General features: G+C 47.5%; 1 protein-coding gene across 1 annotated transcript in view; it reads right to left on the bottom strand.

The window, feature by feature from the left end:
• The window catches only part of stat5a (signal transducer and activator of transcription 5a), a 109,399-nt gene that overhangs the window by 2,838 nt on the left and 92,448 nt on the right, over nucleotides 1-14,113 (bottom strand). Inside the window, exons 9-20 of the mRNA XM_065006453.1 lie at nucleotides 13,452-13,607; nucleotides 11,255-11,434; nucleotides 10,803-10,890; nucleotides 10,078-10,200; nucleotides 9,150-9,242; nucleotides 8,795-9,001; nucleotides 7,482-7,576; nucleotides 5,273-5,415; nucleotides 4,977-5,132; nucleotides 4,721-4,772; nucleotides 4,163-4,267; nucleotides 1-2,586 (exon numbers count right to left, since the gene is read on the bottom strand). The exon at nucleotides 1-2,586 is cut by the window's left edge and continues 2,838 nt beyond it. Coding sequence (XP_064862525.1) covers nucleotides 2,463-2,586; nucleotides 4,163-4,267; nucleotides 4,721-4,772; nucleotides 4,977-5,132; nucleotides 5,273-5,415; nucleotides 7,482-7,576; nucleotides 8,795-9,001; nucleotides 9,150-9,242; nucleotides 10,078-10,200; nucleotides 10,803-10,890; nucleotides 11,255-11,434; nucleotides 13,452-13,607 — 1,522 coding nt within the window. The 3' untranslated portion in view covers nucleotides 1-2,462. The remainder of the gene's footprint in view (nucleotides 2,587-4,162; nucleotides 4,268-4,720; nucleotides 4,773-4,976; nucleotides 5,133-5,272; nucleotides 5,416-7,481; nucleotides 7,577-8,794; nucleotides 9,002-9,149; nucleotides 9,243-10,077; nucleotides 10,201-10,802; nucleotides 10,891-11,254; nucleotides 11,435-13,451; nucleotides 13,608-14,113) is intronic.

Consider the following 14,113-nt stretch of genomic DNA (forward strand, 5'->3'; position numbering starts at 1 on the left):
TTGAGGTACTAAAGTAGTAAATGTCATTCTTCTCCATTGGCTGATTGCTCCCAACTCGTAGGAATCCCCACCCAGTTGACAACTTTCAATTGGTGGAAGACCTCAATGGCAATGGCCATGTTAAAATGGGTTATATTAATGATGAGTCCTCTATCTCTCTCTATGGGCTGTCCAGAGACCTGCCTGGCCATGCTGGATACATGCTTGTATTTACATTACATCTGTGTGCAAATACAGGAAATTAAGGGGGTCCAAAGTCCCCAAGTTTCAGCTGGAGCTGATGTACACTGCTCAAAAAAATAAAGGGAACACTTAAACAACACAATGTAACTCCAAGTCAATCACACTTCTGTGAAATCAAACTGTCCACTTAGGAAGCAACACTGATTGACAATAAATTCCACATGCTGTTGTGCAAACGGAATAGACAACAGGAGGAAATGATAGGCAATTAGCAAGACACCCCCAATAAAGGAGTGGTTCTGCAGGTGGGGACCACAGACCACTTCTCAGTTCCTATGCTTCCTGGCTGATGTTTCAGTCACTTTTGAATGCTGGCGGTGCTTTCACTCTAGTGGTAGCATGAGACGGAGTCTACAACCCACACAAGTGGCTCAGGTAGTGCAGCTCATCCAGGATGGAAAATCAATGTGAGCTGTGGCAAGAAGGTTTTCTGTGTCTGTCAGCGTAATGTCCAGAGCATAGAGACGCTACCAGGAGACACGCCAGTACATCAGGAGACGTGGAAGAGGCCGTAGGAGGGCAACAACCCAGCAGCAGGACCGGTACCTCCGCCTTTGTGCAAGGAGGAGCTGGAGGAGCACTGCCAGGGCCCTGCAAAATGACCTCCAGCAGGCCACAAATGTGCATGTGTCTGCTCAAACGGTCAGAAACAGACTCCATGAGGGTGGTAGGGCCCGACGTCCACAGGTGGGGGTTGTGCTTACAGCCCAACACCGTGCAGGACGTTTGGCATTTGCCAGAGAACACCAAGATTGGCAAATTCGCCACTGGCGCCCTGTGCTCTTCACAGATGAAAGCAGGTTCACACTGAGCACGTGACAGACGTGACAGAGTCTTGAGACGCCGTGGAGAACGTTCTGCTGCCTGCAACATCCACCAGCATGACCGGTTTGGCGGTGGGTCAGTCATGGTGTGGGGTGGCATTTCTTTGGGGGGCCGCACAGCCCTCCATGTGCTCGCCAGAGGTAGCCTGACTGCCATTAGCTACCGAGATGAGATCCTCAGACCCCTTGTGAGACCATATGCTGGTGCGGTTGGCCCTGGGTTCCTCCTAATGCAAGACAATGTTAGACCTCATGTGACTGGAGTGTGTCAGCAGTTCCTGCAAGAGGAAGGCATTGATGCTATGGACTGGCCCGCCCGTTCCCCAGACCTGAATCCAATTGAGCATATCTGGGACATCATGTCTCGTTCCATCCACCAACGCCACGTTGCACCACAGACTGTCCAGGAGTTAGTCTAGGTCTGGGAGGAGATCCCTCAGGAGACCATCCGCCACCTCATCAGGAGCATGCCCAGGCGTTGTAGGGAGGTCATACAGGCAGGTGGAGGCCACACACACAACTGAGCCTCATTTTGACTTGTTTTAAGGACATTACATCAAAGTTGGATCAGCCTGTAGTGTGGTTTTTCACTCCAAATCCAGACCTCCATGGGTTGATACATTTGATTTCCATTGATCATTTTTGGGTGATTTTGTCAGCACATTCAACATTCATTCAGATCTAGGATGTGTTATTTTAGTGTTCCCTTTATTTTTTTGAGCAGGATATATTATGCAACCGTGTGTGTGTGCGTGCGTGCGTGCGTGTGTGCGTGTGTGTGTGACATAGATAATACTCATGCTCTGAGAATGAAATGAGAGCCATTCTGCTTGGAGTTTAGTGTGTAAAGATTCAGAATTATTATAGTACTGATTGAAACTTCCCTTAGCAACAAATCCAATGATATTGTCAATAACAACAACAAATTATTCATTGAAGTTTTTCTCTTCTTTGGCAGAGGGCGGATTCAAAAAACAACAAACTTTGTTGATAAACCATTTACAATAATAAAATAACTAAACAAAAATAAAAACAGTACAACTGTTTAAATGACTTCATACCGGTTGTGGAGAGTGTTCTTCATATATCTTTGTTAGAATTATGACCAAATTAAAATACATGCGTGAATTGAATTTTTTTCATACAATACTGTAACATTGTGTTTTTTTTGCATTTCTACCTAGTCTGTTTTACAGATACGCACGGAGACAAACTGAAAAAAGGTCACTGACGTGCAGTTTGCATGCTGAGGAGAAAAAACAATCACAACCATTATTAACATTTCACATTATAGCTATCTGAAACAGAACAGGAGGAAATGAATGGAATTAAACCATCAGAAATGTCAAAAGGTGCGGGGTTCTTTTGTTGGTGTCAGGGGTTAGAGGTTGAGGGTCACGACTGCTGGCCGCTCCATTGGTTCTCCATCGGTCGCCGCAGCAGCTCCTCAACGTGTCGCGCCACGTCCATGGTGTCATCCAGGTCAAAGTCACCGTCAGCATCTAACATGGAGTCACTCCTGCCACAACACAGGAACCAGTTAGTAACACAGGGTATCAGACACACACACCTCACAACACAGGAACCAGTTAGTAACACAGGGTATCAGACACACACATCTCACAACACAGGGACCAGTTAGTAACACAGGGTATCAGACACACACCTCACAACACAGGAACCAGTTAGTAACACAGGGTATCAGACACACACCTCACAACACAGGGACCAGTTAGTAACACAGGGTATCAGACACACACCTCACAACACAGGAACCAGTTAGTAACACAGGGTATCAGACACACACATCTCACAACACAGGAACCAGTTAGTAACACAGGGTATCAGACACACACACCTCACAACACAGGGACCAGTTAGTAACACAGGGTATCAGACACACACCTCACAACACAGGGACCAGTCAAACACAGGGACCAGTTAGGGTATCAGACACACACCTAGTAACACAGGGTATCAGACACACACCTCACAACACAGGGACCAGTTAGTAACACAGGGTATCAGACACACACACCTCACAACACAGGGACCAGTTAGTAACACAGGGTATCAGACACACACCTCACAACACAGGAACCAGTTATTAACACAGGGTATCAGGCACACACACCTCACAACACAGGAACCAGTTAGTAACACAGGCCATCAGACACACACCTCACAACACAGGGACCCGTTAGTAACACAGGGTATCAGACATACACACCTCACAGGAACCAGTTAGTAACACAGGGTATCAGACACACACACCTCACAACACAGGAACCAGTTAGTAACACAGGGTATCAGACACACACACCTCACAACACAACACAGGAACCAGTTAGTAACACAGGGTATCAGACACACACCACTTACAACACAGGAACCAGTTAGTAACGCAGGCCATCAGACACACACACCTCACAACACAGGAACCAGTTAGTAGCACAGGGTATCAGACACGCACACTTCACAACACAGGGACCAGTTAGTAGCACATGGTATCAGACACACACCTCACAACACAGGGACCAGTTAGTAACACAGGCCATCAGACACACACCTCACAACACAGGGACCAGTTAGTAACACAGGGTATCAAACACACACCTCACAACACAGGGACCAGTTAGTAACACAGGGTATCAGACACACACACCTCACAACACAGGGACCAGTTAGTAACACAGGGTATCAGACACACACCTCACAACACAGGAACCAGTTAGTAACACAGGGTATCAGACACACACCTCACAACACAGGGACCAGTTAGTAACACAGGCCATCAGACACACACACCTCACAACACAGGGACCAGTTAGTAACACAGGGCATCTGACACACACACCTCACAACACAGGGACCAGTTAGTAACACAGGGCATCAGACACACACACCTCACAACACAGGGACCAGTTAGTAGCATAGGCCATCAGACACACACCTATCAACACAGGAACCAGATAGTACCACAGGGCATCAGACAAACATACCTCACAACACAGGGACCAGTTAGTAGCACAGGCCATCAGACACACACACCTCACATTCCCACATGCACGAACACATATGTAATCTCTACTCACATAGGCTGGTATATGCCGTAGTTTGGAGGGTGACTGACAACAGGGGAGGCTCCGTGATCCATGTAGGTGGGGTTTGCTGCTGGGTCAGGATTGGTCGTGGTGAACCTGCAGGTCCAGACAAACAGACACACGAGCACGAGTCAGAGAACGTCAATCCGATCGCAAGCTTTGTCGGTTACCACGGCAACCGTCATCACCATCCACCACCACCACCCCCTCCTCCTGCTCCTCCTCTGCTTCATTAATTACCAGTCCCTTTGAGCAGCAGGATCAGGTTAGGCAGGGTGCTGGGCAGCAGCCCCTGGAGCCCTCCCATTGAGAGGCCCACAGCCCCATGGTAACAATAGGGACCCTGCAAACTCATTACCCAGACTGACATTACTAAGTGCAGTGATGAGAGGGACAGAGGCGCCCTCAGGCCCGCGGATGCTGGGCTCTAATTGGTTCCTCCATCTGGAGTGAAGACCTAATGGTTGATCTGCATTCAGGCCACATTGTTAGGTGATTAAATCAGCCCTATCGCCACAGAGAGCGAGAAGGAGAGAGAGAGAGACTTACTCTGGTACCACTTGTTTGATCTGCGGTTTCACGTATCCATCCACTGCTTTGGCTGTAAGAGAGAAAGGCAAGGGAAGGAGAGACAGGGAGAATCGCTATATTCAGACTGCAGATACGGTCCACATTCACAGGTTCCTCAGTGTGGCTGTTAAGCCTCTATCTGACCAAATTGCAACAGATATAGAGAATAGACACTACAGTATAATTATATGTCACCATGTATTTGTATAGAGATGAATAGAGGTGAGGTACATACACAGGGGCGGCGTGTAGTATTTGGAGAAGACCTCATCCTTGGGTCTGTCTGGGTAGAGGAACAGGAGGTGGTTGAGGTCACTGATGCGGTCAGCCAGAGAGCGGATGGAGAAGTCTTTGGTTGTGTAGGGCATGAGGTTCCACACCATCCTCTCCCCTGGAAACATAGACACACTTGTTATAGTTTCACTTGGCTATTTTTACAGACCTTCTCCGTCAAAGATTAATGTGTTGACTAATTGAATAACTGACAAAATAATTAATTGATTGATCGCTTGATTGGTTGGTTGTCAGTACCTGGTTTGTTGGGATTCTCAGCCACCCAGGCGATAGTGATCCCTCCGATCTCAGAGTCGCTGAAGCGGAGCAGGAAGGTCCCATTGGGTTTGGACATCAACATGTCCTGGGCCTGCTGCTTGTTCACAAATCCCAGGATCGCCCTGTACATAGAGAACAGAGGAAGGAAGAGAGAGAGAGAGAGAGAGAGAGAGAGAGAGAGAGAGAGAGAGAAGGGGAGAGACAGCAAGAGGGAGATATGGAGAGAGGGAAAATGTATAGAGAATATGGAGGAGGGCATAAGGAGGACATGAGGAGGACATAAAGAGGACAAGAGGAGCACATCAGGAGGACAAGAGGACACGAGGAGGACATGAGGAGGAGAGAAGGAGGACAGGAGGAGAACATGAGGAGAACATGAGGAGGACAGGAGGAGAACATAAGGAGGACATGAGGAGGACAGAAGGAGGACAGGAGAAAAACATATAGAGGACAGGAGGAAAACATAAGGAGGACATGAGGAGAACATAAGGAGGACATGAGGAGGACAGAAGGAGGACAGAAGGAGGACAGGAGGAGAACATAAGGAGGACATGAGGAGAACATAAGGAGGACATGAGGAGGAGAGAAGGAGGACAGGAGGAGAACATGAGGAGAACATGAGGAGGACAGGAGGAAAACATAAGGAGGACATGAGGAGAACATAAGGAGGACATGAGGAGGACAGAAGGAGGACAGGAGGAGAACATAAGGAGGACATGAGGAGGAGAGAAGGAGGACAGGAGGAGAACATAAGGAGGACATTAGGAGGAGAGAAGGAGGACAGGAGGAGAACATAAGGAGGACATGAGGAGGAGAGAAGGAGGACAGGAGGAGAACATAAGTAGGACATGAGGAGGAGAGAAGGAGGACAGGAGGAGAACATGAGGAGGACATGAGGAGGAGAGAAGGAGGACAGGAGGAGAACATGAGGAGGACATGAGGAGGACAGAAGGAGGACAGGAGGAGAACATAAGTAGGACATGAGGAGGAGAGAAGGAGGACAGGAGGAGAACATGAGGAGGACATGAGGAGGAGAGAAGGAGGACAGGAGGAGAACATGAGGAGGACATGAGGAGGACAGAAGGAGGACAGGAGGAGAACATAAGGAGGACATGAGGAGGAGAGAATGAGGACAGGAGGAGAACATAAGGAGGACATGAGGAGGAGAGAAGGAGGACAGGAGGAGAACATAAGGAGGACATGAGGAGGAGAGAAGGAGGACAGGAGGAGAACATGAGGAGAACATGAGGAGGACAGGAGGAGAACATAAGGAGGACATGAGGAGGACAGAAGGAGGACAGGAGAAAAACATAAGGAGGACAGGAGGAGAACATGAGGAGGACAGAAGAAGGACAGGAGGAGAACATAAGGAGGACATAAGGAGGACAGGAGGAGGACAGGAGGAGAACATGAGGAGGACAGAAGGAGGACAGGAGGAGGACAGGAGGAGAACATAAGGAGAACATGAGGAGGACAGAAGGAGGACAGGAGGGGGACATAAGGAGAACATAAGGAGAACATGAGGAGGACAGAAGGAGGACAGGAGGAGGACAGGAGGGGGACATAAGCAGGACATGAGGAGGACAGGAGAACATAAGGAGAACATGAGGAGGACAGGAGGAGGACAGGAGGGGGACATAAGGACAGAGATAGACAAAGATACATTGTTACATACATTGTCATGCCTCCCCCTGCCCCTACAATAATTGTATCCTTTTGACCCATTAGCATGTGATTCACCTTATGGGAGCATCTAAATCTTTTCAGGGGAGGGGGTGAGGAGCGGTATTCCTTAAAGGTAGGGATAAATATCTCTGTGGTTGCGATGGTAAAGCCGTGTCCATTGTGGGGAGGGCCTTTTGGTAGAGGCTCGCTGAGATTAAAAAAGCAATCAAAATGTGAGGCTGTAACAGCAGGGGGGCTTAAGAGGAAAAAACACCAAGTGCATTCTATCAAGAAGACTCACTAAAGAAAGCACATTACAGCTGCCATTCAAACGACAACAAAAAGAGGCCTTTAGTTTAGTTGAGCCATTTTCTCTGTCCATTTCCCTGTCTACTTGGGCAGTGTGTGCACGCTGCAGGCATCTCATGTTACACAAACACACAATCCAAGTCAAACCTCATTTCCACAGGTTATTCTGGAGTAGAAATTCTAGGAATTTAGACATTCAAAAAAGTATTCTTACCCATCATTCCAGTGTGGTTTGAGATGTTTTTTTGTGAGTTCCATGACCCCATCAAACCACTGCCAGAACGTGAAATTCCTGCCAGGCAGACTCTCCTGTAGGTTAGAGGGATTGGGACATTGGGTTTGATACAGTCGATAAACCATTTGTTGTTTACTTCCCCTCACACATACAGAGTAGAGTAGAGTAGAGTAGAGTAGTAGCAATTACAATAGACAGTCAGTCAGTGAGAGATATTTCCCAGAGTTCAGCTGACCCCCTTACATCCATCCATCCAGTTCAGATCAGTATGACTGTTGCAGCAATGCAGAGTCCACTGGGTTCTTGTGTTTGTGGGGAGAGAGAGTTTATAAGTATGCGTGTGTGTGCGTGTGCATACACGTGTGTATCAGTGAGTGAGTTGCATGTTCATGTTCCTGTTTCTAGGCCCTCTCTCTCTCTCTCTAATGAGGCTGATGCTCTGTGGTGAATGAGGTCTGAATGTGAGTGTGCTCTCTGTCATCAGTGGCTGGTTAGAGGGAGCCAATGAGGACTGGGGCTGAATTAGTCCTTCCTGTCTGGACAAACAGGCCCATTAACCAGACCTGAGGACCCCACAGCCAGCCAACTAGAGCTCATTAGATTAAATGGCACCCTATTCCCTACCTAGTGCACTACCTTTGACCAGGGCCCAGTGAACTATGTAGGGAATATGGTACCATTAAGGACACACCTTAGAGAGAAACACATTAGAGACTCGCTCAGCCCAAGGAGAGCAGATTAGAATGTATTTTTTATTTAACCAGGCAAGTCAGTTTAGAACAAATTGACGGCCGAGGAACAGTGGGTTAACTGCCTTGTTCAGGGGCAGAACGACACATTTCTACCTTGTCGGCTCGGGGATTCCATCTAGCAACCTTTCTGTTACTGGCCCAACGCTCTAACCACTAGACTACCTGCCGCCCCCAATGCAGATATAGTGGAATCATTACTCTGAACACGGGAAGGATCACCAAAGAGGTCAACGGTGTCTGCAGTGGCACATACTCACATCTAAATGAAATATACACCAGCCAGGCAGGTAAAAACAATAGGTTCCCTCTGAGTATCAAAGACATGATATCACCCCTCTGCAACATCCTAATGCAGAGGTCAGGTCTTGTAGTCCACTGGTCAGTAAGTCATGGGCTGTGTCCCACATGGCACCCTACTCACTACAAAGTGCACTACTTTTGATCAGTGCCCATGGGGTTCTTGTCAAAAGATGGGCCCTGGTCAAAAGGAGTGCACCACATAGGAAACATGGTGCCATTTGAAGCCCACCCTGGTCTTACCCTGTTGAACTGGGACCAGGTCATGGTCATGCCGCGGTAGTCGTCAGGGTTGATGCTGGAGCTACTGAAGGCTTTCTGGGCCAGGAAGACCAGGTTCTCCTCTGAGAGGCCGCGGTTACTCTGCACCTCCGCCTTGTACTTCATGTTGAGGGCCTCACACAGCTGGGGCCACAGCACCTTGTCAGGCACTATGAAGGGCACCCGACCCTGGGGAGGAGGAGAGGAGAGATGGTTAAGGCCCCTAAACCAGGGCAACGCTAGAGCGTCCATCAAGAGAAAAACCAAACAACGTAAAGTGTTAAAGACATCATCACACACGCACATACACACAACATGATGATCACACTGAACTTACGGGTTCGGCAAAAGCGTTGTCCCACAGCACTGTTGCCGTGGCGTTATTGTCTTGGCTACCGTGGACGATCACCACCACAGGAAGTGATAACGTCTGACAGAGAGAGAGAGAGAGAGAGAGAGAGAGAGAGAGAGAGAGGGAAGGAAGGAAGGAAGGAAGGAAGGAAGGAAGGAAGGAAGGAAGGAAGGAAGGAAGGAAGGAAGGAAGGAAGGAAGGAAGGAAGGAAGGAAGGAAGGAAGGAAGGAAGGAAGGAAGGAAGGAAGGAAAAGTTCAGGGGTCATTACAAACACAATGATGTATATGTGTATCAAATACAGTATATATAAGGCAACTCATGTAAAACATGTTTTTTAACCTACTGTTTAGCACTTTCTGTTCCAACCAAAAAAATCCATATAATTCAGAGAAATACATGAACAAATATGTTAAGGGAGTAGGGGAGCATATATGTTCCCTGTACCATTGACAATGTGAAGGTCATTTTTCTTGTGTGACATAGCTTTAACAATGATTACTACTTCTAATATGGTCACTGAAGGAGCAGGGTAAGGAACATGGTGTATTGACGGAGCCACCCTCTGCGCGTCGACGACAACTGGATGCATCTGGTCTTCAGGGGGAAAGGAAAGAGACCCTGTGACGTGACTTCCTCTTTTGGACGTTAACAAGGCGACACTCCGTCTTAGCTCCTCCTCCACATTTACCGGATTGGTTGAACAGTAGAGAAGAGAATCTCCCCCGACAGTTTTTTTCTTCTCGTCAGGACCAGAAAGAAAGAAAGGCTGCTGAGGCGCTATAGGTTAGACTAGAGTCAACAGCTCACCTTGGGCTAGTCCACCACTCTGCTCATCTCTTCCTGTGTGTGCTGTATTGATAAGAGTTGGCAAAACAGCACAAACAGATCTGGGACCAGGTTATCAGTTCTTACCTTAACCTGAAAGACCAGCTCATTACCCCCGACGCTGAACTGAGACTCAAACAGAATGGTAAACTTCTCCTCTGTCACAGACTCCGCCCCTCGCCGGTCCGAGCGCTTGATCCTCTTCAAAGACTACATGAGAGACGAGGCGGGGTCGGAGAGGAGGATCATGAGAGGACAGCAGCACAGCACACAAACATCTTCTAGACTATTCACTTTGAGGAGCTGTTCTCTGATCAAACACACACATACATGATTCCCTTTCATTTCAGCAGATTTGAAGGGATACTTCGGGATTTTGGCAATGAGGCCCTTTGTCTACTTCGGCAGAGTCAGAGGAACTCATGGGTACCATCTTTAGGTCCCTGTGTCCAGTATGTAGGAAGTTAGGGGTAGTTTCGCAAGCCATTGCATATTCACTTGCATTCTGTCTTTAACTTCCTTCCTTCTGGAAATAGAGACATAAAAATGGTATCCACAAGATCATTGCCAAAATCCCGAAGTATCCATTTAAGCCCGAGTTTACATGTAAATGATTAATGGAGGACCCTAGGGAACTCAAAACAGCATGTGGGCTGAGTAACATGCGATATGTATGAGTATGAACACAGAATGAGAATGCAGAATCTCCAAAAGCCTCTTGGATTCCAGTTTAGCTGGGGTTTGTCTCTGAAGAGAATCTTCTCTAGGTGTGGTATTACAGTCTGAGACTCCCTGGTCCCGTCCATCCTCACCATGTTCCTGAAGTTGGCACTGAGTGTTCCTGTGGCCTGGTGGTACTCCATCACACAGTTGTTGTTAAGGATCTCTCCACTGCTGTCACTGGGGGAGGGGGAAGGAAGATGGAGGAGGAAGAGGAGAGGTAGATGCTTCAGCAGATGTATTAATCATAGAGTCATGAAACCTCCACAGAACATGAAGGGGAATGACTAATTTACATTTATGTAAGACAAGTTTTTTTCAGGATGCCAATGCTGACAACCTTGCAAAATGCTACCCAAATTTAGGGTAACATGGCTATTCTTTTAGTACTAGGAGGGAAAATGTATACACTAACTACTTTAGGGTTCTATTAGGTGTGTAGAACGTGGGATGTGGATGTCTAAATGTGGAATCTCCACTTGCTCCATAGATTCCACTGTGGCAGTAGATATCAGTGATGAGGGGGCTCTATGCTGTGACTTACTTCCTGGTGTTCTCATTCTTGAGCAAGGCCTTCGCCTGCTGTTCACTGATGATGGTGGCCTTGACCTGCGGGGGGTTCATGTGCACATTGAGCTTTCCACCCACTAGGAGGCGCACTGTGGCGGCAAACTTGGTCTGGGTCTTCAGCACCTGGGGAGGCTGCTTCTCTATGATAAAGGTGCTAGAGAGAGAGAGAGAGAGAGAGAGAGAGAGAGAGAGAAAGAGAGAGAGACAGAGAGTGAGAAAAAACAGACAGACAGACAGACAGACAGACAGACAGACAGACAGACAGACAGACAGACAGACAGACTAGAGTCAGAGGAAAGTGTAGAGGGTTGCTTTAAAGGGATAATGCAACATTTTAGCTTGAACTCATGTATACTATTTGCATGTCTTTGCATGCAGTTTGAAGGAAGATTCTGGAGCAACTGCTAACTAGCGTTAGCCCAATGACAAAGTCTACAGGAACAACTAGCTTGCTAGTTAGCGATGGCCCCAGAAACTTCAACTTCCTTTAAACGGCACACAGAGTCATACAGATGGTATCCATGAGTTCATCTGACTCTTGGTTAGTAGAAAAAGGGCTTGATTGAAAACATTTAGCACTATCTCTTTAACTGACAGATCACCACAGGGAATTCTGCTCATCACACACTGCTGCCTATTACGTCTATTTGACCTGCTTTTGAAAGTTACACAGTACGCAATATGTGAGCTCTCGATGCTCCCACACGTAAACACGCACAGACAGACGAACGCTACACACAGGCAGCGTGATGCTCATTCATTCAGGCAGCTAGGGCTTTTTAGTAGCGTACGCTGTTTGTGTTTTAGGCTTGGCTAACCATACTCAATATTCTCATCTCTGTGAGCAGGCAGTGATGAGATACCCTCCCTCCCTCCCTAGCCTCCCTCCCAGGCACCTGCTAGAGGTTTAGGGGGAACAGTAGAGAGGATGTGGGTGTGGTTTCACTGGAGAGCAGGAAAGAGCGAATTAAGAGGAGAGGAAACACCAGTGCGGCAGTATGGACTTTAAAATAATTGTTTTTACGCTCTCAATGCCTCCCTGTCTGCGGCCTAACGGACATCGTTCTGACAATGACACAGCTTCTCAGTGCATTATGGGTCTCTGTGGGGACCACAGTGCATTATGGGTCTCTGTGGGGACCACAGCTGGAATGGGGAGAGAGCAGAGGGTTCTGGGAGCACTCAGAAGACTTCCTGATCCAGTCAGTGAGGCTGGCGGACTGATACGGGCTGACAGACAGTGTCCCCAGGGCTACAACACTCTACCATGGAACTCAAGCTAATTTTCGGAGCCTGTTAGCCTTCCTCCCCATCTCACCATCATTGTAGACTCTTCATCTCTAGTCTCAAACACTTTTTTGTCTCTATAGCTCTCGAATCAACCCTCTTTCTTCCACTTTATATCTTTGAAACTCTGTTCACTCCTCTTCCTCATACTGTATCTTCATCTCCTTTTCTAAACCGTTCACTCTCCCTCCTGTTTTCTTTTTCCTTTCGGATCGATAGCAGGCCTCCCACTCTCCTCCCCCCATCTCTCCCTCCTTGTAGCGTTGAGGGTAAATGCAGGCTGACTGGGTTGTGTTTGTGTGTTCATTGACAGGTTCAGCAAGGGTTGAGAGCAGAGCTGGGCTGGGCTGCTGGAGGAACTATCAGCAGCTTGCTCCCCCTGCCTCGGAACAACCCAGCTTGGGCTCAGCACAGAGTCAAACACACACACACACGATTTGCTGCTCCACGGAGTCACATAACCAGGCTCCCATGATGTGCGATGCTGAGTCATTTCTAATGTAATTCTGGTAATAAATGTAATCTCACACTCTATTGGCCACATAAGGAGTCAGGGGTTATGTCAGTAGGATAGGGTTTGTATAAGGGTTCACACTGAGTGTAGTACATGGTAAGTAGCACAGTTCAGTTGATCTCCATTTAGTCCCATCACACAGAGGAGATGGGGGGGGTAAACATGACTGTAGAGTAGCATACACACTGAAGATAAGTGTGTCTATAAGAAGCTCACATTTAAACACACCCACTTTCCAGCTCAAAGCCACTCGCACACAGTCCAACACACTACAACCTATTCTCACTATACCTTGCACTTTGATACTGAACAATAACAAGAACTTTACACACACACACACACACACACACGCACACATGCACACACACACCTGGTGACCAGTGCTGAGATGATGTCTGTGATGGTGCTGTTGAGGTCGTTCAGTAGCTCCTCGATGGGGCCGGGGATGGGAAGCTGTTGTCTCAGGTGTTCTGCTCTCCTGATCTGCTGCCTGTTCTGCCAGATCGTCTCTGCCAACTTCTCACACCTGAATAATACACACACACACACACACACACAGACACAGACACACATACACACACACACACACACACACACACACACACAGACACACACGCACACACACACACACACACACACACACACACACACACACACACACACACACACACACACACACACACACATTATAATAATGTTCTCAAAATGGGCAAATTAAGATCACACAACTCAAAGTTCAGACTCTTACAAGCTCAGACAACCAGACAGACTATAGTCTAGTTCAAAATATACAGTTTAAGACAAGGTAATAATTCCATGCTGGAGCGATCAAAAATAAACACATTCATTGGACCGTTGCTGATTCTATAGCATTGAAAACGTGACCAGAGTTCGGAAAATCAAGTAATAAAGTGGTGGTAGATCATGAGAAAATGTTTAAATGAATAGAATGACAGGAAAACAGTCATTCTATGTGTTTGCTGAGTAGTTTGCTGAAATTCACAACGATTGTGTTTATTTTCCGCTTTGATG

This window comes from Oncorhynchus nerka, linkage group LG21 (genome assembly GCF_034236695.1).
Source record: "Oncorhynchus nerka isolate Pitt River linkage group LG21, Oner_Uvic_2.0, whole genome shotgun sequence".
NCBI lineage: Eukaryota > Metazoa > Chordata > Actinopteri > Salmoniformes > Salmonidae > Oncorhynchus > Oncorhynchus nerka.